This window comes from Aquarana catesbeiana, linkage group LG08 (assembly GCF_042186555.1).
Source record: "Aquarana catesbeiana isolate 2022-GZ linkage group LG08, ASM4218655v1, whole genome shotgun sequence".
In the NCBI taxonomy this organism is placed as follows: domain Eukaryota; kingdom Metazoa; phylum Chordata; class Amphibia; order Anura; family Ranidae; genus Aquarana; species Aquarana catesbeiana.
This window is the reverse complement of record NC_133331.1, coordinates 306,959,667-306,985,841: the sequence shown is the minus strand read 5'-3', so window position 1 is coordinate 306,985,841 and position 26,175 is coordinate 306,959,667. Positions and strand designations below refer to the sequence as shown.

General features: G+C 44.9%; 1 protein-coding gene across 1 annotated transcript in view; it reads left to right on the top strand.

Annotated features, from left to right (window-relative positions):
* The first annotated feature begins 3,359 nt into the window (after positions 1-3,359).
* Positions 3,360-26,175, top strand: part of LOC141106906 (uncharacterized) — a 62,377-nt gene continuing 39,561 nt past the window's right edge. The window contains exons 1-11 of the mRNA XM_073597836.1: positions 3,360-3,701; positions 3,932-4,120; positions 4,207-4,395; positions 4,507-4,698; positions 4,785-4,908; positions 5,353-6,926; positions 16,175-16,297; positions 17,279-17,470; positions 21,547-21,670; positions 24,332-25,902; positions 26,010-26,126. Coding sequence (XP_073453937.1) covers positions 3,603-3,701; positions 3,932-4,120; positions 4,207-4,395; positions 4,507-4,698; positions 4,785-4,908; positions 5,353-6,926; positions 16,175-16,297; positions 17,279-17,470; positions 21,547-21,670; positions 24,332-25,902; positions 26,010-26,126 — 4,494 coding nt within the window. The 5' untranslated portion in view covers positions 3,360-3,602. The remainder of the gene's footprint in view (positions 3,702-3,931; positions 4,121-4,206; positions 4,396-4,506; positions 4,699-4,784; positions 4,909-5,352; positions 6,927-16,174; positions 16,298-17,278; positions 17,471-21,546; positions 21,671-24,331; positions 25,903-26,009; positions 26,127-26,175) is intronic.

The window sequence follows — 26,175 nt, the reverse complement described above, 5'->3', positions numbered from 1 at the left end:
GTGTATATGCCCGCCCAAGTGTATGAGGAGACCCTGATGTATAGGGGGGCTCTCTGGGGACCCTGATGTAAGCGGGGAATCTCTGGGGACCCTGATGTAAGGGGAGGCTCTCTGGGGAACCTGATGTAAGGGGGGAGGCTCTCTGGGGACCCTGATGTAAGGGGGAGGCTCTCTGGGGACACTGATGTAAGGGTGAGGCTCTCTGGGAACCCTGATGTAAGGGGAGGCTCTCTGGGGGGCTCTCTGGGGACCTTGATGTATAGGGGGAGGCTCTCTGAGGAACCTGATGTATGGGGAGGCTCTCTGGGGATCCTGATGTAAGAGGGAGGCTCTCTGGGGACCCTGATGTAAGGGGGGGTCTCTGGGGACCCTGGTGTAAGGAGGATGCTCTTTGGGGACCCTGATGTAAGGGGGAGGCTCTCTGGGGACCCTGATGTATGGGGAGGCTTTCTGGGGACCTTGATGTAAGGGAGGGGCTCTCTGGGGAGACTGATGTGAGAAAGGGGCTCTCTGGGGACCCTGATGTAAGGGGAGGCTTTGTGCCGACCCTGATGTAAAGGGAGGCTCTCTGGGGGTGTGAGGGTGTACTCACTTTTGTGAGATACTGTATGTGTGTTTGAGTTTTGGGGTGCACACCCTAATGCAATAGGCTGCACACACCTATGAATTACACATCTAATTTCTTGACTACCTATCATAATTTGGAGACCCTGCAACACCAGGACAGTAGAATGTAATGTAGACTCTCCAAGGTATTTAGTAAGATGCATGGTGAGTTTTTTGACGCTGTACATATTTGCCATAATTTGTTTTGAAAAACAAAAAAAACAAAGTAAATAAAATTTTATTTTATTTCACAAGGTTGTCATTTTAACAAGTTATTTCTAAATCACAGCATGGACTTAAAATCACATCCAAAAACACACTCCTTTACTCCTCCCCTGTATGAGGTTACCAACTTTTTCAGAGCTTAACCACATAGAGGCACAAAATCCAAGGAGAACCTTTAGCCTTTCAAGGTGCATAAAATACACATTTAATTTTCTGACTAAACCTATCAAATTTTGGAGGCCCTGAAAACAAGGACAGTAGAAACACCTACAAAATTACCACATCACAAATGGGTGCCCATCAGGACAGGTGTCCCCCCAGAACACACCTTCAAGGGGTCACCATGTGAAACGCACTACAAATAACTCTATCATTGATCTCTGTTACCCCTGATGAAGATTGTAAAGCTCAAATGAAACGCAATGGTGAATCATCGGCAGTATTGAATATATGGTGTTCTTCTTCCACGATTTGCAGGGGTTTTTGTATTCTATATTGTGATGTTTCCATTTTAGTTGAATATGTACATTTACACATCTGTTTTTTTTTTTAAATTGTATAATAAAATGATTTGATTTTATGGTTCACATTGTGTAGCTGCATGAAAGTACCAGGGGGAAAATGTTTCCTTCTTTCATATACTCAAATAAGGGATGCAGCAGCCTACATTTTCTAGAGAGGCTCACCTGAATCCTCCTTTGGTGACATGGTGGTTAGGAACATTGTTGCTGACTGCACTGATATGGTTACACTGTCATAGCATGGTGGCAACCAGGAACACTGTAGCCGGGTGTAATAGCCTGTTGACAGTCTACTTGGGTGGCTAGGGATCAGGAGCACTGTTGTTGGCCGCTGGATCGTGTACTGGAAATGCTAGTAATCAGAGACATTGGCTGCTCTGGTGACACTGTACTGTGCTGAACACTGTCAATCACAGCCAATCAGTGTGAGAGGAGCAGAGCAGTGGCTGCAAGGTGCAGCCTTTGCTTACGGTTGTGATCACTGTAAGCGATAACAGTGATCTCATGGCACAGAACCAAGTTCATTGGCCCTGAGATCTGCTGTGTCTGATGGACAGTAATGTCACAGGAGAGGAAGGCCATTTTAAAACAGCCTCCCATCCTCAGTAATAAGCCGTCCAGCTGTTTTTATACAACGGCTGTTCGCCAAGTGATCAAGCACCAGAACTGAAGACTGAACCAAGTGTAGGGCACCCCTGGCTTGGTCCGCAGATCTGATCCCAGGTTCTGATCTCTTAATGGAGCCAGGCGCCAGGCATGAGATATTTTCAGCCAGACACATAAAATCTCACTCAGTCCCAGAAGAACTGGGATAGGGAGAGGGAAGAGCTTTGGGGTGCCCAGAACTAAACAACTTGAATGGGGACACTATCTTGAAGCGGCTATACAAAATAGAGATGGGTTTTCCTTCACAAAAAGGTAGCACATAGTTTTAGCACAGAGGTCTCTCTTCTCCATGGCACACTCTGGCAGCAAGGCTGGAACAATTCCTCTAGCCAGAAGGGATGTACAGGCAACAATCTCTCTCTCCCGAGAATCCTCTATGGTCTACTCACTGTGACCCAGACTGAATGAAGATCTTCTTTCAGCTTCAGCTTTCCTCTGCACAAATTCTCCCAGGAAGATCTGCTCTGAGTATTACCTTGAATGTTCCTGCAACTTTAGGGGTGACCCTATGGCTCTTCACTGAGCAAGAACAATCCAGGACTTCTTAAGGCTTCTCCTAAGCCTTGGAAGGTTTAATAGCATTTCCAGGCTGGGTCACTCTCAGCAGGCAAAAAGAACCCTGCTACTTCCTGCTCTCCACCTTATATACACCTGTCAGCCCCGTTGGCCATTCTTGGTCAACCAGGGATTGGCTAAAGCTGTATCCAGGGGCAGCTCAGACTCTGCTCTCTCCTCTCACTATGATGCCAGAAGATTCTGGAAAGACGGGGGGAGACAGACCAGCCTGCAGCTGCAGAACTCAGAGTAGGCAAACTACAATTAAGTCTATACTTCTAACAGAAGAGCCAAAAACTAAATTTGCCTCACTTTTATATACCTCCCAACATTTTGAGATGGGAATGAGGGACACCTACTAGCAAACATATGTAGGCATAGGACATGCCCCCTGCCACACCCCCTTAAAGAAGAATTAACCCAAAAAAAGAGTTTATTAAATCTACAAAGGCTTTTTTTTACCACTACTATTACTTTACATTGGCTTTTAAAATTTACAAAGGTTTAGCACTGGGAAACACGTTTTGAAAGATAAAAAGTGCATTTTATATACATCTATATAGATCAGAGCAAAATGAGGGACAAATGAGGAGGAAAGAGGGACAGAGGGACATTGTTCCAAATCAGGGACAGTCCCTTGAAATCAGGGACAGTTGGGAGCTATGCTTTTAGCACCCGACCTAGGAGGGGGCTACACAAGAAGCAGCTGTCAAAGTATTAAAAAACATAGACTGCAGTTTATAGATTTTTCCACAAGGTGGTGATCTCGCTTATTGTCATTGAAATGTCGAGACGCTCAGTAATGACATCTACAGACAGGAAATTGGTAAAGGAAAGTGTTGGGGACGTAGAGGGAGATATTGACAGCAGAGGAGGTAATGCCATATTATGTATCATGTCCGTCCTCTTCCTCCATAGTTACTGTGATGTCTTTTATTTGCAACAGATGACGATACAAACATATATAGAGGATTGAAATATCCTCAGCTTATTATTCATCTCCAGGGAGGAGATTCCTATATAGATCACATGACCACATCAATTATAAGGACAGACAAAGACCAAAGTCACATGATGGAGAGGATAATAGACCTCACCGTGGAGATCATTTACTTGCTGACCGGAGAGGTGAGGAGGATTCTGGGAGGTCACATGACATCACTCTTATCTTTATTAATAAAACACAGACCTGAGAGGTGGGGAGGATTCTGGGAATATTATGCAATCATCTTACAATTCAGTAAAGGAGAGCTGAATATATAAGGTGAAGATGATGTGGTCTGATATGGGGGAGATTCTGGAAATGTCACTGAATGAATTTAGTAATCATTCGCATTTCTCATCATGTGCCCCAATAGGGTAACACAGTAGTGAAGAAGACATCTGGTGAGTATGTGACCTCCAGTAGACATCACTGTGTGTCAGAAGAACAGAGAGGAACCCCGAGACACATCACTGTCCCTTCATCTGTGTTCCTGACTCCTTTATGTGACAAGAAGAAGATTCTAGAGGTCACCAAGAAGATGATGGAGCTGCTGACAGGAGAGGTGAGCGGTGCCGGGAATTCTGGGACATTATCCAGTAACAGACAAGGGATGTGTCTGGATGGTGACTGTATCATTGTGTGTGTCAGGTTCCTATAAGGTGTCAGGATGTCACTGTCTATTTCTCCATGGAGGAGTGGGAGTATTTAGAAGGACACAAGGATCTCTACAAGGACGTCATGATGGAGGATCAGCGGACCTGGAATGATGGAAAATTAAGAAACGATGAAGCGATATTAAACCTCACCTTGGAGATCATTTACCTTCTGACTGGAGAGGTGAGGAGGATTCTGGGAGCTCACATGACATCACTCTCTAGTAAACAGGATTAAACCTGTCCAGAGAGGTGAGGAGGGTTCTAATATTATATTTATTGCTGTATATCACAGGACTGTGCTGTAGTTATCAAGACATCTCTTGAGAATATTACAAAGAGAAAACGTCCGTGCTTGTCTACAAGAACGAGAGAAAGACAAAACCCCATCACCGTGTCTCCACCTACCTGCCTGAATCTTGAGAGAAACAGCAAGGAGAAGATTCTAGAAGTCACCCAAAAGATTACTGATCTGCTGACAGGAGAGGTGAGCGGTGCCGGGAATTCTGGGACATTATCCAGTAACAGACAAGGGATGTGTCTGGATGGTGACTGTATCATTGTGTGTGTCAGGTTCCTATAAGGTGTCAGGATGTCACTGTCTATTTCTCCATGGAGGAGTGGGAGTATTTAGAAGGACACAAGGATCTCTACAAGGACGTCATGATGGAGAATCAGCCGCCCCTCATGTCACTGGGTAAGAGGAGACTATTACAAATAAGAGAATGTACAGAGGGTCCATCTAGATAAGATTTAAATGCAGAAAGTATTTCCAATTTTCAGTTTGTCTCTATGTGTTACATAGCTTGAACAAACATTTTAGATACTGTACACCATATGAAAGGTCCATCTTCATTCCTCAATATAATGTCATGTTCCCAACAAATGAGGAGGAGATACTGTACACCATATGAAAGGTCCATCTCCATTCTCACAGTAACAATGTCATCAATGCACAAAGTTGCACAGTGTGATTTGGGTACATTGTATTCTTTATCTACTTTGAATTATATATTTCCGTTCTGATTGCACCCACTTACATGCCGGAGCTCAAAGATTTAGAACTAAACCAACATATATGACTCCTGAATACAAGATTTAAAAAATTCTTCTAACTTTTATTTAAAAAATTATTTCTCAGCAGATGACCATAATGTGCGGAATACGTCTGAGGAATCTTCTGATAAATCACATTCCAGGACTCTAAGATCTCACAGTAGAAATACTTTAATAGATCCGTCTATTCCCGAGGAATCTTCTTCAGGGCAGGAAGGAGATCACACAGAAGAGAGTTCATTGTCATGTTCAGTGTGTGGGAAACTTTTCACAAATAAGAGAGAACTTCTTAGACACGAGAAATGTCACAATGCTGAGCGTCCCTATTCATGTTCAGGGTGCGGGAAATGTTTTATTAGGAAAGGAAACCTTCTTAAACATCAGAAAATTCACACAAGTGAGCGTCCCTTTTCGTGTTCAGAATGTGGGAAATGTTTTGCAGAGAAAGGAAGTCTTATTAAACACCAGAAGATTCATACAGATGAGCGTCCCTATTCATGTTCAGAGTGCGGGAAATGTTTTACTGTGAAAATTTCTCTCATCGGACACCAGAAGCTTCATAAAGGGGAGCGTCCCTATTCATGTTCAGAGTGCGGGAAACATTTTACTGAGAAAAAAAATCTTATTAGACACCAGAAGCTTCACACGGGTGAGCCTCCCTATTCATGTTCAGAGTGCGGGAAATCTTTCTTTCAGAAAGATAACCTTCTTAACCATCATAGAATTCACACAGGTGAGCGTCCCTATTCATGTTCAGAGTGCGGTAAAGGTTTCATTGAGAAAGCCAAACTTCTTATACACCTGAGATATCACACAGGTGAGCGTCCCTATTCGTGTTCGGAGTGTGGGAAATGTTTCAAACGGAAATATTCATTCGATACACACCTGAAGACACACAAGGGTGAGCGTCCCTATTCATGTTTAGAGTGCGGGAAATCTTTCATTCACAAAGGAGACCTTGTGCAACACAAGAAGATTCACACGAGTGAGCGTCCCTATTTATGTTTAGAGTGCGGGAAATCTTTCATTCACAAAGGAGACCTTGTGCAACACCAGAAGATTCACACGGGTGTGCGTCCCTATTCATGTTCAGAATGTGAAAAATCTTTCACTCACAAAGTAACCCTTGATGAGCACCAGAGAACTCACACAGGTGAGCGTCCTTATTTATGTGCGGAGTGCGGAAAATCTTTCACTCAGAAAGGAAGCCTTGTGTATCACCAGAAAAATCACACAGGTGAGGGTCCTTATTCATGTTCAGAGTGCGGGAAATGCTTCATTCGGAAAGGACACCTTGATAAACACCAGAGAATCCACACAGGCGTGCGTCCCTATTCATGTTCAGAGTGCGGGAAATCTTTCACCGTGAAAGGAAATCTTGTGCTGCACCAGAGAATTCACACAGGTGAGCGTCCTTATTCATGTTCAGAGTGCGGGAAATGTTTCATTCAGAAAGGACACCTTGATGAACACCAGAGAACTCACACAGCTGAGCGTCCTTATTCATGTTCAGAGTGCGGGAAATGTTTCCCTCTAAAAGGAACCCTTGTTAAACACCTGAAGATTCACACACAAGTTCCTCCGTATTTATGTTCATTGTGCGGGAAATGTTTCAGTTACAGAAAATCACTTACTAAACACCAGAGAATTCACATAAGCTAACACAACCCCTTTTTGGAAGGTAGACAGTTCAAGATATTTTGTAAGAAGCATGGTAAGTTTTTTTTAATTAATTTGAGTTGTTAAGTTATTTATCACACACAGCATGACCATACTTAGAATTACACCCCAAAGCCCATTCTTTTACTCATTCTGAGCATGGGATTATCACAGGTGTGCAACTTTATAATGGCTGAAATGCATAGAGGAGCCAAAAATCCAAGGAGCACCTTCAGGCTTTCAAGGGACATAAATGTAGCATCTGATTTCCTGACTACCTATCACATTTCTTGAAGCTCTGAAGTGCCAGGATAGGAGAAACACCCACAGAATGGCCACATTTTAAGTAAGCACCCCAAGGTATTTTTAAAAGGCATGATGAGTCTTTGAAGGTTTCATTGAAAACATTTTTTTTTTAGTTTCTCTTATAAAACTTCACTGGTAATCAAAATTCTTGAGGTCCTAAAATACCAGGACAGTTTAAATACCCCCAAATGACTCGGAAAGTAGATAGTATTTAGTAAGAAGTATGGTGAGTTTTTTGAAGCTGTAAATTTTTGTCACAATCTTTTTGGAAAATAAAGGCATTAAATAAAATTAGATTTTGTTTCAAAAAGTTGTAATTTTAACAAAATATTTTACACACACACACAACATGGGTATGGCTTTTACTCCTCCTGAGTATGGGAATACCACATGTGTGAGACTTTTTTGCTGCCAAGACAAATAGAATGGTCCAAAATTCAAGGAGCACCTTCAGGCTTTCTAGGGCCAAAAAAGTTGCACCAGATTTTCTGACTACCTATCACATTCCTTGAGGCTCTGAAGTAACAGGATAGAAGAAACAGCCACAAAATGACCACATTTTGGAGAGTAAACACCCCAAGCTAATTTTTTAAGAGGCACAATGAGTCTTTTGAAGACTTTATTTTTCTGCCACAAGCTTTTATAAAATACAGAAAGAAAATGTATTTATTTGTTAACCGGTTCCCGACCGGCGCACGCCGATGTACGTTGGCAGAATGGCACGGCTGGGCAAATGGGCGTACCTGTACGTCCATTTGAATTCCCCGCCGTGCCATTGCGTGCGAGCCACCGGCGGCACGCGCGCACCGGCAGGGAGCACTGTGAGTCGGGTCGCGTGGATACCCGCGATCGGCTCACGGAGAGGATGAACGGGGAGATGCTGATGTAAACAGCATCTCCCCGTTCTGCCTAGTGACAAGTGTCACTGATCAGAGCTCCCTGTCATTGGGAGCTGTGATCAGAGTAATGACACTGCTAGCCCATCCCCCTACAGTTAGTAATTACTCCCCTAGGACAGACTTAACCCCTCCCCGCCCCCTAGTGGTTAACCCCTTCACTGTCAGTGTCATTTCACAGTAATCAGTGCATTTTTAATCGCACTGATCACTGTATAAATGACAATGGTCCCAAAAATGTGTCAAAAATGTCCGCCATAACATCGCAGTCACAATAAAAATCGCTGATCGCCGCCATTACCAGTAAAAAAAAAAATTATTAATAAAAATGCCATAAAACTATCCTATTTAGTAAACGCTATAACTTTTGCGCAAACCAATCAATAAACGCTTATTGCGATTTTTTTACCAAAAATATGTAGAAGAATATGTATCAGCCTAAACTGAGGAAAAAAAAATGTTTTTTTTATAAATTTTTTTTTTCGGGGATATTTATTATAGCAAAATGTAAAAAATAATGCGTTTTTTTCAAAATTGTCGCTCTTATTTTGTTTATAGGGCAAACAATAAAAATCGCAGAGGCAATCAAATACCACCAAAAGAAAGCTCTATTTGTGGGAAAAAAAGGACGTCAATTTTGTTTGGGAGCCACATTGCACGACTGCGCAATTGTCAGTTAAAGCGACGCAGTGCCGAATCGCAAAAAACGCTCTGGTCAGGAAGGGGGTGAAATCTTCCGGGGCTGAAGCGGCTAACACAAAGTTGTCAATTAATAAAATATTCCAACACACAGTATGGGCATATTTCAAATTTTCTCCTGCCAAAATACATTCTACGACTCCTCCCATGTATGGGGATACTGCATGTGTTAGACTTTTTCAATGTTTGGACTAATTATATATTGCCTTTTTCAAAGCCTAATCACTTAGAGAGACCCAAATTCCAAGGAGCACCTTCAGGCTATTAGGGGGCAATAATTACAGATCTTATTTCCTGATGACCTATCGCAACTTGGAGGCACTGGAGCACAATCGCAGTAGAATAAACCACAACATTTGTAAAGTAGACTCTTCAAGATATTTAATAAAACACATGGTGAGTTTTTTGAAGCTGTACATTTTTGCCTTAATTCTTTCAAAGACGAAGAAAGTAAATAACATTTGATTTTATTTCACAAAGTTTACATTTTAACAAGTTATTTCTAACTCACAGCATGGGCATACTTACAAACACACTCTTCTACTCCTCCCCCAGTATGGGGTTACCATCTATGTGAGACTTTTCAGAGCCTGACGATATAGAGAGGCCCCAAGTCCAAGGAGCACCTTTAGCCTACTACTACCTACTACCTACAACCTAAAATGTTGGCTGCATAAAGCATAATGACAGTAGAAATACCTACAAAATTACAACATTTAGTAAACACCCCAAGGTATAGTAAGGTATGGAAAATATCTTAACACACAGTATGGGCATACTTAGGATTACACCCCAAAACATATTCTGCTCCTCCTCCCAAGTAGGGGGATACCACATGTGGGAGACTTTTTCAGTGTATGTACCGGACATTGTATCTTATATATCATAAAAATCAACCAGCATTGTATGAAAAACAGTGTACGGTAATGGTCGCCTATGTACACGTGGTCTGGGAATACAGCTCTGTGTTGTCACCTGTAGCAGTCCTTGTACCTGTAAGCCATACAAGTCTAGCCTTGGTTTGGCTAGCAATCATCAACACTGTTGCTGGCTGTTGCATCGGTATGGTGATAATGTACTGGAGCTGGTAGTGATCAAAGACATTGTCTGGCTGTTCTGGTGACACTGTACTGTGCTCATCACTGTCCATCAGAGCAGTGGCTTCAAGGTGCAGCCTTTGTTAACATTTGTGATCCCCATGATTGGTCACAATAATCACATGGAACAGAGCCAATGTCATTGGCCCTGTACCCCTTCTCTGAGATCTGCTGTGTCTGATGGACAGTGATCACAGGATGCAGCGCAAAGGGGAGGCTGTTTTAAAACAACCTCCCACCCTCAGGAGTCAGCTGTCCAGCTGTGTTTATACGAATGGCTGTTCGGCAAGTGTTCAAGCACCATAACTGAAAATCAAACCATGAAGCAGCTGTCAAAGTATTAAAAAACATAGCCTGCAGTGTGGTATTTTTTCCACAAGGTGGTGATCTTGCTTACTGTCAGTGAAACACAGAGATGGCCAGTGATAGAATATACAGACAGGAAGTGTCCGTCCTCTTCTTATATGTACAGTATACACACATATAAAGTATTGGGATATTTACCTATATACATCTTAATATAGAGCCATTTATCCAACTGTCCATCCAGAGCCTCTGGTTTATAGAGCAGATACGTCCTAAATATAGAACCATTTATCCAGCTGTCCATCCAGAGCCTCTGGTTTATAGACAGGATACGTCCTAAATATAGAACCATTTATTCAACTGTCCATCCAGAGCCTCTGGTTTATAGACCAGATACATCCTAAATATAGAGCCATTTATCCAACTGTCCACCCAGAGCCTCTGGTTTATAGACCAGATACATCCTAAATATAGAGCCATTTATCCAACTGTCCATCCAGAGCCTCTGGTAAATCAACCAGATACATCCTAAATATAGAGCCATTTATCCAACTGTCCATCCAGAATCTCTTGTTTATCGAACAATTCATCCTAAATATAGAGCCATTTATCCAACTTTCCATCCAGAGCCTTTGGTTTATAGACCAGATACATCATAAATAGAGAGCCATTTATCCAACTGTCCATCCATAACCCCTGGTTTATAGAACAATACATCCTAAAGAGCTATTTATCCAACTCTCCATCCAGAGCCTCTTGTTTATAGACCAGATACATCCTAAATATAGAACCATTTATCCAACTGTCCATCCAGAGCCTCTGGTTTATAGACCAGACACATCCTAAATATAGAACCATTTATCCAACTGTCCATCCAGAGCCTCTGGTTTATCAATCAGATTTTATTATATCTTTTCATGTGACAACACTGAAGAAATTACACTTTGCTACAATGTAAAGTAGTGAGTGTACAGCTTGTATAACAGTGTAAATTTGATGTCCCCTCAAAATAACTCAACACACAGGCATTAATGTCTAAACTGCTGGCAACAAAAGTGAGTACACCCCTAAGTAAAAATGTCCAAATTGGGCCCAACGTGTCAATATTTTGTGTGGCCACCATTATTTTCCAGCACTGCCTTAACCCTCTTGGGCACGGAGTTCACCAGAGCTTCACAGGTTGCCACTAGAGTCCTCTTCCACTCCTCCATGATGACATCATGGAGCTGGTGGATGTTGGAGACCTTGCGCTCCTCCACCTTCCATTTGAGGCTGCACAGATGCTCAATAGGATTTAGGTCTGGAGACATGCTTGGCCAGTCCATCACCTTTACCCTCAGCTTCTTTAGTAAGGCAGTGGTCGTCTTGGAGGTGTGTTTGGGGTCGTTATCATGTTGGAATACTGCCCTGCAGCCCAGTCTCCGAAGGGAGGGGATCATGCTCTGCTTCAGTATGTCACAGTACATGTTGGCATTCATGGTTCCCTCAATGATCTGTAGCTCCCCAGTGCCGGCAGCACTCATGCAGCCCCAGACCATGACACTCCCATCACCATGCTTGACTGTAGGCAAAACACACTTGTCTATTCTCACCTGGTTGCCACCCCACATGCTTGAAACAATCAAAACCAAGTACGTTTATCTTGGTCTCATCAGACCACAGGACATGGTTCCAGTAATCCATGTCCTTAGTCTGCTTTTCTTCAGCAAATAGTTTGCAGGCTGTCTTGTGCATCATCTTTAGAAGAGGCTTCCTTCTGGGACAACAGCCATGCAGGCCAATTTTACAATTTTATGCAGTGTGCACTGTATGGTCTGAGGCTGTCCCCCCACACCCTTCAACCTCTGCAGCAATGCTGGCAGAACTCATACGTCTATTTCCCAAAGAAAACCTCTGGATACGATGCTGAGCACGTGCACTCAACATCTTTGGTCAACCATGGCGAGGCCTGTTCTGAGTGGAACCTGTCCTGTTAAACCGCTGTATGGTCTTGGCCACTGTGCTGCAGCTCAGTTTCAGGGTCTTGGCAATCTTCTTATAGCCTAGGCCATCTTTATGTTTTTTCAGATCCTCAGAGAGTTCTTTGCCATGAGGTGCCATGTTGAACTTCCAGTGACCAGTATGAGAGAGTGAGAGCGATAACACCAAGTTTAACACACCTGCTCCCTATTCACACCTGAGACCTTGTAACACTAATGAGTCACATGACACCGAGGAGGGAAAATGGCTAATTGAGCCCAATTTGGACATTTTCACTTAGGGGTTGTGAGAGTGAGAGCCCCTGTCTCAGTGAAAATGAGTGTAAAATGGACACAGGACTCTCAAAGAGGCAGTTTGAGAAGTTCCAGCAGAAGATTGATGAGCAGAGAAAACTATGCTTTAAGTCTTCTCTGGATTTTGTAAGTCTGGATTGGGGTTGGAAACCTGAAGACTTCAAAGAGCATTGGGAGGGATGGAGTCTTCAGTCTTGTTTCTGGGCTTTCCAGAAATTCTGCAGGTTGTGTGTGTGTCCAGGTACATGCACTCATTATAAGGTAGATCTGAGCATAGCTCAGGAGAGTTGGTGTTGGAGCAGTTGCTGCAGCCAGGTGGGAGGTGTGCTACCATTTAAGAACTCAGGCATTATCCTTGAGACGGCACTCCATGTGGGAGAGGTTCCAGGTCAGTGGACTGAGAAAGTTGGGCCAGCTGACAGAGTCGGGGAGACCATAAATGAGATAACTGGTAGAGAGAGTCCTGGGGATTGTGAGTCTTGGAGGAGTGTAAAAGCCTGGAGTGTCATGAGAACCCCTTCTTTGAGGTCAGGAGTGGGCCTGCGCAGCTTTGTACTGAGTGAGCCTTGAGAGACAGGTGGCTTGGCATTTTTGCTTGTGTTGTAATTTTTGGGAGAAGAGCCCCATATGCGGGCAACCCATGCATGTATGAACTTTCATTTTTGATACTTTCAATAAAAGTGGGCTACCACGCCCTTAAACTGAAGTTCCCGTTGGCTGTGAACTCACTCTACCACTGAGCTAGACATCCCCCGATATCACAGTGTACTAATTTTTGTGAGATACTGTATATCCTAAATATAAAGCTCCCCTCCTTCTACATTCTCCACCACAGAGGATCTTGAAATGAGTTTCGGGGAGAAGAACTTCCTCTACATCAGCTTAGATAATCACAGCCCCTTCAGGATCTATAAGAATACAGTTATTGATTATGTATCAATCCGAAAAGAGAATGGATATGACACCTACCTGTGGGCAATACAAAATATTTATTAACGTATTCTGAAAATAGTATAACAAGTTCTAAACAAATATATCCAGTGGTAAATCTGGGTAGTTGTCTCCTCGCCTGTTTTTTTTTTCCTCCGTCCCGTACCCCCCCCTGGCCTCCACCTTCTTACACAGTGGTGGTGAGTCTATTCCCTCCCCCATGGCTTTTCGGGGGTGGATAGGATAAGCGTCCCTTTATCTCTGGTTATTACAATTCATGCAGACCGCCGAGGAGTGGTGAGACCCCTTTAAGTGTATATCGTTATTGTGCTGCTTATTGGCAAGTCATGTAGGCTGGACTGGCTGTCATAGGAGACATATAACGCGGCCAGACTCACACAGGCAAACATTGGGCTGGCTGAGTCCCAGACAGTCTGAGATCCTATCAGCTGCAAACAAACTTTGTACTACCGAGCGCCATTCCACAACCATCTGCTCCAGGCTAACAACCATCTGGATGTAAGTTATTCAGGACTCACCCGCACATACAGGGGGCTCCACCACACTCACTGCATGCATAGTTGTGATGAACTAAGAGCACAGAGAGAGAGAGAGCACACAGAGGAACCCACCGTGTGGGCGTTTATTGGGGGGCTTGGGGTACAGGCAGGAGGAGAATTAGTCCACAGAACAAACACTAGACACAGTAATGAAGAGTGATCCTCGGGGCAGCAATATGGGACAGCAAAGGGGAGGTAGTCCACAGGGCAAACAGAAGGCACAGCAATGAAGAGTGTTCCCCAGGACAGCAATATGGGACAGAAAAGGGGTGATAGTCCACAGGGCATGCAGAGCAGAGCAGTGTTTGGTACAGCAGTGGTTAAAGTCCTTGGCAAACGGGCAGAGCAGTGTTTGGTACAGCAGTGGTTAAAGTCCTTGGTACACGGGCAGAGCAGTGGTTAGTACAGCAGTGGTTAAAGTCCTTGGCACACGGGCAGAGCAGTGTTTCGCACAGCAGGGTAGCAAGACACAACAAGTACAACGAAACAGTCAACCAGATAGCAATGTAACATCGCACAGATAGTCCACATAGGATGGCCCACAGAAATTAGGAACCCGTACTCAGGGACAGAGACCCAGGAGGACAGGCCTAAGTCCAAAACAGGGCAGAGATCTAGGCAGACAGGGGTAAGTCCAGAACAGGGCAAAGATCCAGGCAGACAGACCTAAGTCCAGAACAGGGCAGAGATCCAGGCAGACTGGGCTAAGTCCAGAACAGGGCAAAGATCCGGGCAGACAGGGCTAAGTCCAGAACAGGGCAGAGATCCAGGCAGACAGGGCTAAGTCCAGAACAGGGCAGAGATCTGGGCAGACAGGGCTAAGTCCAGAACAGGGCAAAGATCCGGGCAGACAGGGCTAAGTCCAGAACAGGGCAGAGATCCAGGCAGACAGGGCTAAGTCCAGAACAGGGCAGAGATTTGGGCAGACAGGGCTAAGTCCAGAACAGGACAGAGATCCAGGTGGACAGGGCTAAGTCCAGAACAGGGCAGAGATCTGGGCAGACAGGGCTAAGTCCAGAACAGGGCAAAGATCCGGGCAGACAGGGCTAAGTCCAGAACAGGGCAGAGATCCGGGCAGACAGGGCTAAGTCCAGAACAGGGCAAAGATCTGGGCAGACAGGGCTATGTCCAGAACAGTTCAGAAATTCGGGCTGACGGGGCTATGTCCAGAACAGGGCAAAGATCTGGGCAGACAGGGCTAAGTCCAGAACAGGGCAGAGATCCGGGCTGACAGGGCTATGTCCAGAACAGGGCAGAGATCTGGGCAGACAGGGCTAAGTCCAGAACAGGGCAGAGATCCGGGCTGACAGGGCTATGTCCAGAACAGGGCAGAGATCTGGGCAGACAGGGATAAGTCCAGAACAGGGCAGAGATCCGGGCGGACAGGGCTAAATCCAGAACAGGGCTGAGATCCGGGCAGACAGGGCTAAGTTCAGAACAGGGCAAAGATCCGGGCAGACAGGGCTAAGTCCAGAACAGGGCAAAGATCCGGGCAGACAGGGCTAAGTCCAGAACAGTTCAGCGATCCGGGCTGACAGGGCTATGTCCAGAACAGGGCAAAGATCCGGCAGACAGGGCTAAGTCCAGAACAGGGCAGAGATCCGGGCTGACAGGACTATGTCCAGAACAGGGCAGAGATCCGGGCAGACAGGGCTAAATGCAGAACAGCACAGAGATCTGGGCAGACAGGGCGATCAATGACTTATAATGGGACTGCGATAGGCAGGAGACAATCTGGCACTAACTTACACTGGGGGGGACTGATTAACTGCCACTGACATCACCAGTGACACTAATAGAGTGATCAGTGCTAATATTATACATTGTCACTGTACTAATGACACTGGCTGGGTAGGGGTTAACATTTGGGGGTAATCAAGGAGTTCACTATGTGTAATGTGTGCTAAATGTTACTAAAGATCTCTCCATTTTTCATCCCTGCTTTTCAGTTTCCTAGTAATGTATATACAAAGAAATGACTCCAAGCTGGACCTACTGTATGTACCTACAGTATATATAAAATACCCATTCCTGGAATTCATCTTTAAATATAATTTTTTCTCAGTTACACTAATAAATAAGACCTCTAATCTGGTAAACCAAGCAACATGAACTATGGAGCAACTCATTATTCATCCCCGGTATAATGCAGACAATTCTCAGTTTATTATCTGTCTACAGGGAGGAGTTTTCTGTATGAATCACTTGACCTCTTCAATTATGGCGGCAGGCAAAGACCAAAGTCACATGATGGAGAGGATATTGGACCTCACCCTGGAGATCATTTACCTGATGACCGGAGAGGTGAGAAGGATTGTGGGAGGTCACATGACATCACTCTTATCTCTATTAATAAAACACAGACCTGACTGGAGAGGTGAGGAGGATTCTGGGAGGTCACATTACATCACTTTTCTCTCTATTAATAAAACACAGACCTGACCGAAGAGGTGAGGAGGATTCTGGGAGGTCACATGACATTACTCTTATCTCTATTAATAAAACATAGACTTGACCGGAGAGGTGAGGAGGATTCTGGGATGTCACATGACATCACTCTTATCTCTATTAATAAAACACAGACCTGACCGGAGAGGTGAGGAGGATTCTGGGAGGTCACATGACATCACTCTTATCTCTATTAATAAAACACAGACCTGACTGGGAGATTGTGAGAATGTCACTGAATTAATTTAGTAATCATTCACATTTCTCGTGATGTCCCCCACTAGGGTTACACTGTAGTAAAGAAGACATTTGGTGAGTATGTGACCTCCAGTAGACATCATCATCTATCAGAAGAACGGAGAGGAACGCCAAGACACATCACTGTCCCTTCATCTGTGAAGATTCTAGAAGTCACCAAGAAGATGATGGAGCTGCTGACAGGAGAGGTGAGCAGTGCCGGGAATTCTGGGACATTATCCAGTAACAGACAAGGGATGTGTCTGGATGGTGACTGTATCATTGTGTGTGTCAGGTTCCTATAAGGTGTCAGGATGTCACTGTCTGTTTCTCCATGGAGGAGTGGGAGTATATAGAAGGACACAAGGATCTCTACAAGGATGTCATGATGGAGAATTTGCAGACCTGGAGTGATGGAAAATTTAGAAATGCTGAAGCGATATTAGACCTCACTCTGGAGATCATCTACCTCCTTACCGGAGAGGTGAGAAGGATTCTGGGAGGTCACATGACATCACTCTTATCTCTAGTAATAAGACTGAAACCAGTCCAGACAGGTGAGGAGGGTTATAATATTATATGTATTGATGTATATCACAGGACTGTGCTGTAGTTATGAAGACATCTCTTAAGGATATTTCAAAAAAGAAAAGTCCCCGCTTGTCTACAAGAACGAGAGAAAGACAAAACCCCATCACTGTGTCTCCGCCTACCTTCACGAATCTTGAGAGAAACAGCAAAAAGAAGATTCTAGAAGTCACAAACAAGATCACTGAACTGCTGTCAGGAGAGGTGAGCAGTGCTGAGAATTCTGGGACATTGGGTTTAATTCACAAAGTGGTATCTGCCGCTTTAGGAGCTGCAGTAAAATACCTTTATAGTGTTTTTCAAAAGTATTTTTTACCATTCACTAAAAAACGCTACTAAAATATCACATGAGCTATTTTATTAAGTATTTTAGTAGTGAAAGCTAGCAGTATTTTAATGTCGGTGTGAGCTGGCGTGAATAGCAACCAGTAAATAATTAATTGTTAAGGAGACAGCAGCCTATGGTGTCCTTAACAACCAGAAAAAATCATGGTTGTTAAGGATCAGGTACCCGCTATGGCTTACAACCATGACTCATCTGTTGTCAGCTGGATTTCCCGCTGGCAGCAGAATGTAAACAAAAGACTTGCCGGCATTACATTTTCTTTTTTTTTTCCAAAAAACAGCATGGAGTTCTGTTCAATCCATACCAGGCCCTTCGGGTCTGGTATTGATTCAGGAAGGAACCCTACGCCAAACATTTTTTAAAAGGGCATCGAGGTCCCCCCTAAAATTTATATCAGGCCCTTCAAATCTGGTATGAATTTTGGGGGAAACCCCATGCTAAAATGTAAAACCAATTGGCATACCATCAATACCAGACCCTTATACGAGCATGGAGCCGAGCAGGCTAGGAAAGGGAAGGGGGGGGGGGGGTGAGTGGGCCCCTCCCCACGAACCATACTAGGCCCAATGCCCTCAACATGGAGGGGTGCTTTGGGGGAGGGGGTAAACTCCCCCCCTAAGCACCTTGTTCTTATGTTGATAAGGACAAGGACCTCTTCCCTACAACCCTTGGCCTGGTGGTTGTGGGGGTGCAGTGGGTGACTTACCAAAATCTGGAAGCCCCTTTAACAAATCCAGTCCCTCGCATGTGAATGAATGTGGGGTATGTCATACCCCTACTCATTTATAAAAAAAAAAAACTCAAAAAGTAAACAAAAACACACAGCCAGTTTTGGACAAGACCTTTATTCAATCCCCTCCAAACAAAAAAAAAATGTCCCCCGAAGTAGATCCAACATCGATCATGTTGAACAACCCAAAGGGGAAAAAAACATCTTGCACCGATGGTTGGCTCCCAACGAAAAATAAATTAGGGGGCGGATTCACCCAATGATGTCACTGAATGACCCTGCCCCCTTATAATTTGGGTATGAGGGGGGTGTGGCCTAGCCGTAGGAGAAGATGGCCGCATGAGGACACAGCTCCACTCCTCCACAGCAGTTCTGAGAACCATCCAGTGCTCCAGACCGGCCACTTTCACACTGCCATTGAGGGCTCCTTACTCCGACCCGCCAACTTTATCCCGAAAGCGACCTCAGCGGACTTCACTCCTTTTTGGAAGAATGGACTGAGCACATTGAGCAACATCTGTCCAAAACCACTTTAGCCCACAGCGCAGTTGTGGATATCCAGGATGAGCAGGCAGAAGCTATCAGACAGTAATGTCTGAAAGTCGCTGAGACCTTGAGGATCTGTCCAGGCAAAATAATATCTGTAGCACCCTGGTGTTTAGGCAGAGTTGCTAACAAATGTAGTTTGCCAGGTAGTAATTGTCCTGGCTAATTGTTGGGAGATCCACTGATTTCCCCCTAATTCTGGAATTGCTGCAATTCTCTCTTCTGTCACTAGGTGGCATTGTAACTGGTGACATTAGATAAGACAAGGGCATAGCAAGGACAGATCATGAATAGATGGGGTGTCTAAGCCAATAGGCAGGGGTTTCTTTAAGTCCCTTGGCCTACTGGGAGAGCCTTTTTATTTGGGTGGAGTCAGGTGATCAGGGTTCTGTGCCCCCTGGGCGGCTGTCTGGGTGGATGTGTGTTATGTCGCCCCGGGCTACTAGGCCAAAAGCCTGAGGCCTGTCCTGGGGACACCTGGCTGCTAGGCTGCCTGAGGCCTATCCAGAAGTAGGAGAAGCAGCGTAGGGTTGGGATTGCCGGATTGGAGTTCAACTGAGTTGCAAAGGTTCAGCCAGATGGGAAACCATTTGTGGTCGGAGGTAGGGTGTAAGCTGTCGCCATTAAGGGTTCATCCACCCTGTTACCGGAGACCACTGTGAGTAAGCTGAAGCAAGTACCTGAGCAGTCTTCTCACCAGCCAAGTGCCAAGCCAGGGACCCAGCAGCATGAAGCTTGAGGAGTATACAGCGGGATAGCTGTGGAAGAGCTCAGGGGATCCAGTAACGACTGGGATCTGGAAGTCTAGTGAGAGACTGGGAGCTCAACGAGTGAAGATCTACAGTGGGATACTGTAAGATAAGTAAAAGGACTGTTCTGTGTTACCAAGAGTTATGTACAACTACCGTTCGTGACTGTTACAAGATTAGTTGCCATAGGAAACAGGGCCCTACCATACAGAAGTGTTATCCGGCTGGAGGCCTTACACTGTATAGCTGTCTACCTATAGAAGTCTCGGAGTCTGCCAATTACCATTGCATCTACTCAAGAGTGTCCTGGCCCTAACCCTCTTTCACACAGTTCTGTTAAGAGACAATAAATCTCTTGTTCACAATCCAAAAGTGACTGATGCCCATCATTTCTTTTTGCATCACACCCACCATAACCCACTCTACAAGGAAGGATGTTAGCTTTCCCTAACACTTGAGGTCACCATTAGGCCTCTGGGGCCCCGGTACCTTGCTACATATCAAAATCAGGGGGGTACCAGAATCTATTACCTCGGCCGAGTTGGTACCATTTCTCCACCAACTATTCTGTAACCTCCTGCCCCGCACTTACGAAGCAAGATATGTTCATAGATCGGGCTCATAGGATACACAAGCCACAGCATCTACCATCTTCTCTCCCTAGAGATATCCTAGCCCGTGTCCACTTCTTCCATATTAAGGAACAAATCATGCAGGCTGTTAGGTCCATGCTATCCTTGCCTGATCCATTCTCCAAGCTGGCTCTACAATGATAGTTCTGCAGCCACATTGCAGACCCACAAAGATTTCTCACTTAATGATGGGCCAAAAAAAAAAAAAAACAACTCGCACGAGAACCAGCGAACATGGAAAAAGTTCGGACCCAAGCCATGGACCCTATTAAAGTATATCAGGGCCCAAACTCGAAAAATCAAAAGTCCCCATTTTGAAGGCTTATTTGCACGGTATTGGCCATAAAAAAAGGGTATGGGGGCTCTAGAGTACATGTATCAATGCAAAAAAACTTTAAAAAAAAATTGTTTTTAAAGGAGAAGTGATTTTAATGATGTTTAAAGTCAAATAAAAATAAAAAAATCCTTTAAATATGGTGCCTGGGGGTCCCCTTAGTCTGTCTGTAAAGTGGTGCATCTGTATAGAACCTGCTGCAGCAAAACAGACCCTTATCCGAGCAGGCAGGAAAGGGGGAGACAAGTGAGTGGCCCCCCTCCTGAACCACACCAGGCCACATGCCCTCAACATGGGGGGACGCTTTGGGGCAGGGGGATTCACTTTAAATCCATGCCAGACCCAAAGGGCCTAGTATGGATTGGGGGGAGACCCCCAATCCGTTTTTGTTCAAAACTTTCTATTGCCGGCAAATTAGACAATGTTCTTTTTTCATTCATGTCCTATGCGCCTACATACTTTTGCTAATAGATGTCCCACCCATTTCAAATAGTTGGTATGGGGTTAACATCTAGGGGCCATCAAACGGTCAACTGTGTGCCTACCAAGTGTAAAATGTGTAAAGTGTGCTGTTTTTACTAAGGGATGTGATGGTTTTTATTCCCTGCTTTGCAAGAAGACAAAAACCATCACATCCCCACTGTCAGTAGAGAGCTCTGTGTTGTTATCAACACAGAGCTCTCTCCTGACACTCGCTCCGCTGATGGGTGGATCCCAGCCAGGACGCAGTGATTGCCATGTGCTGGAGCCAGTCAGAGCACATCCAGGTCAGCGAGCGTGCTCACGCACATATATCTATAGCTAGAATCAAACACTTTTCTTTGCATGCCTGGACCACTACTTATTTACCACATACATTTATTTATTTAGATCTGCTTTAGTGAATGGAACCCATTATCTAAGGGATGTGTCTGGATGGTGACTGTATCATTGTGTGTGTCAGGTTCCTATAAGGTGTCAGGATGTCACTGTCTATTTCTCCATGGAGGAGTGGGAGTATTTAGAAGGACACAAGGATCTCTATAAGGACGTCATGATGGAGAATCAGCCGCCCCTCACATCACCAGGTAAGAGGAGACTTTATTGTAAAGGAAAGAGCAGTATGGATGGTCCACCTAGATAAACTTAGACCACCTAGATACCCAGTTTTATTCCAGAGCCCTGAGAAACACCAACATATATGACTCTTTAACCCCTTCAGTACCAGGCAGGCAAGTGGCTGGTGGTTATGCAGTGCTGTGCTAGGAAGCTGCTAATCCTGTTGTGTGGCTTCTCCCGGGTCCTCATGACCTGTTTGGTATCGATCGGCTGGCCTTGGCTGTCCATGAGGATGATGGTACTACATAGAGGGGGCATAGTTATGGGGCATGGTTACACCTTTTTTAAGGTTTGGTTTGACAAAAGGGAGATCAGGGAGTGAGAGTTAAAATGGTTTGGTTGAACATTAAGGTTTGGTTTGACACAGGGCCAGTAAGCATGCCCCCTCTTCACTTGGTAATGTTCCGGGAACGGTGGCGGTGGGGCACACCAGATGTGGGTCTTCTGGCATCCAGGTTCTATGCAAAACTGGACTGGCTCATCACCAGGACCAGGGATCTTCAGACATTTGCAGTAGATTCTCTGGTGACTCCATGGGACCAGTTTTCCCTGATTTATGCTTTCCCTCCATTACAGGTTCTTCTGCACCTACTCTGTATGATTTGGGTTGGTGGAACCTCAGTCATTTTGGTTGCACCAGCTTGGCCCAGGAGAAAGTGGTATTCCAATATTGAGGACATGTTGGTGGAAAGAAAAAAAATGACTTGGTCCCCCCATCCACACAGTTTTTTTCTGTTGTAATTGCCCAAAATTCCATGCCAGAGCTCTTATAAAATCTCAGTGGCGTTGCTGGGGGGGGGGTTGGCCTCCCACCAGATGATGACACCGGGCTCAGACTAGTACCGGCGCCGTGGCTCCCTCCTTCCCTTCCGGGATCTCAGCTGCATGCAATGTGCAGGGCAGTGTTAATTTTGACAGCAAATTTCGATTTCGTTTTAGTCTTAGTACTTTGACTAAAATGGCATTTTCTGCAATTGTTTTAGTTTTAGTTGTATTTAGTCTACTAAATCCCCAGTACATTTTAGTCAAGGAAAATAATTTTAGTCTACTAAAACTCATTTTAGTCGTCTAAAATTGAATGGGTGTAGTTAAATGGTAATGCATTATTTAAGGATTTATCTAATAATTGCAAAGTCATTATATAGTGCTAGAGTGAAAAACTGAATTGGTATTAAGGTTTGAACATGCACTACAGACCAGTGTTAATTTGACGTCAAATTTCAGTTTTAGTCATACTCTTTTGACTAAAATGCCATTTTAGTTTTAGTCATATTTTAGTCATCTAAATTGTTTTTGTTTTAGTCGTATTTTAGTTGACTAAAATAGTATTAATTTAGTAGACGAAAATGTTTTAGTCAACAAAATTAACACTGTTGCAGGGAGCGTGGGGAAGGAGGGAGTAAAGCAAAGAGAGACAGGGTGCCCCGCCGGCTGCACTCAATGCAGACCAGACTATAGCCGCCTCCTCCTCAGCTCTGATATTTCAAGTACACAGACCGGGAGGAAGAGCCGAGGAGGAGGAAGAGGGATACCGTGCTACAGCATCTGCCGGGGGCTAAGGTACTGTATGCAATAAATTAATATTGCAGGGTAGGGGGGCATGGTGGTTGGGGAGGCATTGACAAGTAACATAAAATCTTTGCTGCTGGGAGTGATTTTAGAGAGGGGGTGGGGGTTAGAGGATATGTGCTTGGGGGCTTTGATTTGGGTTAAAACCAGTGCTAGAGGTAGAAGGGGGGGCAGATTTTAAGCTTGACCCCCCCAGCACAATTCATCTTCCTTCCCAAAACACACCCTAGCAAATATCCTCTAACTCCCCCATCAAAAATCCCATCCCGGCTCCATCCACCCCCGATCCCATCCTGGCTCCATCCACCCCCTCTAATCCCATCCTGGCACCATCCAACCCCTCCAATCCCAACCCGGCGTCATCCACCCCCCTCCGATCCCATCCCGGCTCCATCCACCCGATCCCATACTGGCTCCATCCACACCCCTGATCCCATCCCAACCTGGCTCAATCCAACCCCTCCGATCCCATCCCAGCTCCATCCACCCCCTCCGATCCCATCCCGGCTCCATCCACCCCCCCAATCCCATCCTGGCTCCATCCATCCCACCGATCCCATTCCGGCTCCATCCACCCGATCCCATCCTGGCTCCATCCATCCCCAGATCCCATCCTGGCTGCATCGACCCCCCGATCCCACCTTGGCTCCATCCACCCCTCCAATCCCATCCTGGCTCTATCCATCCTCTCTAATCTGAACCCGGCTCCATCCACCCCCTCCAATACCATCCCGACTAAAATCCAACCCCTCCGATCCCATCCCGTCTCCATCCACCCCCTCTGATCCCATCCCGGCTCCATCCACCCCCCAATCCCATCCTGGCTCCATCCATCCCCCGATCCCTCACATCCCGGCTCCACCCATTGTGGCAGGTTAAGGGGGGAGAGCCGCACCGATGCACTAGCCTGCTTGGTGCCGGGGGGCACCATTTTTTACCGCACCAGATGACACCAACCCTAGTGATGCAACTGAAATATCTAGAGCTAGACCAACATATATGACTCCTGAATACAAGGTTTCAAAAATTCTTCTAACATTTATTGTAAAATTGTTTTTCAGCAGATGACCATAATGTGCGGAATACGTCTGAGGAATCTTCTGATAAATCACATTCCAGGACTCTAAGATCTCACAGTAGAAATACTTTAATAGATCCGTCTATTCCCGAGGAATCTTCTTCAGGGCAGGAAGGAGATCACACAGAAGAGACTTCATTGTCATGTTCAGTGTGTGGGAAACTTTTCACAAATAAGAGAGAACTTCTTAAACACAAGAAATATCACACTGCTGAGCGTCCCTATTCATGTTCAGAGTGTGGGAAATGTTACACTAGCAAACAAAACCTTCGTACACACCAGTACAATCACACGGGTGAGCGTCCTTATTCATGTTCAGAGTGCGGGAAATACTTCACTGTAAAAAAAAATCTTATTAGACACCAGAAGATTCACACGGGCGAGCGTTCTTATTCATGTTCAGAGTGCAGGAAATGTTTCTTTAAGAAAGAAAGCCTTATTGCACACCAGTACAGTCACACAGGTGAACGTCCCTTTCCATGTTCAGAGTGCGAGAAATACTTTACTGAGAAAAAAAATCTTATTAGACACCAAAAGATTCACACAGGTGAGCGTCCTTATTCATGTTCAGAGTGCGGGAAATGTTTCTTTCAAAAAGATAACCTTCTTCAACATCAAAGAATTCACACAGGTGAAAATTCCTTTCCATGTTCAGAGTGCGGGAAATGTTTCCCTAGGAAACGAAACCTTATTGGACATCAGACCATTCACACAGGTGTTCGTCCCTTTCCATGTTCAGAGTGCGGGAAATGTTTCCTGCAGAAAAGTATTCTTCTTATACACCAAAGAAGTCACACAGGTGAGTCTTCTCATTCATGTTCAGAGTGTGGGAAATGTTTCACTCAGGAAATAAATCTCATTAAACACCAGAAGATTTGCATGGGTGAGCGTCCCTATTCATGTTCAGAGTGCGGGAAAAGTTTCTCTCGGAAAAGAAATCTTATTAGACACCAGAAGATTCACACGGGGGAGCGTTCCTATTCATGTTCTGAGTGTGGGAAAGGTTTCATTGAGAAAGCAAAACTTATTGTACACCAGAGAGATCACACGGGTGAGCGTCCTTATTCGTGCTCGGAGTGTGGGAAATGTTTTAATTGGAAATATTCATTTGATACACACCAGAAGATTCACATAGGCGAGCGTCCTTATTTATGTTCAGAGTGCGGGAAATCGTTCACTCAGAAAAACGCCCTCGATGAACACCAGAGAACTCACACAGGTGAGCGTCCTTATTCATGTTCAGAGTGCGGGAAATCTTTCATGTCAAAAGGAGGCCTTGTGCAACACCAGAGATTGCACGTGGGTGAACGTCATTCGTGTTCAGAGTGTGGGAAATCATTCACTACCAAGGGATACCTTGTGCAACACCAGAAAATTCACACGGGTGAGCGTCCTTATTCATGTTCACAGTGCGGGAAATCTTTCACTCAGAAAAAAAGCCTTGTGTATCACCAGGGAATTCACACGAGAGAGCGTCCTTATTCATGCTCAGAGTGCGGGAAAGGTTTTATTCACAAGGGAAATCTTGTGCAACACCAGAGAATTCATACGACCTAATGATCTTTCTCCCAATAACAGTGGTGTGTCGGGGGTGGGGCAAAACAGGTGAATGTCCTTATTTATGTTCTGAGTGCGACAAAAAAAATCTTATTGCACACCAGAGATGTTACACGGGTGAGATTCCCTATTCATGTTCAGAGTGCGGGAATTCAGTAATACGAATTCTAGTAATACGATCCTCTAAACCAGGTGTCTTCCAGCTGCGGCCCATGGAGCAGGTGTGCTTGTATCTGGCCCTTGGGGCGCTATTTCATTCACTGACACCAA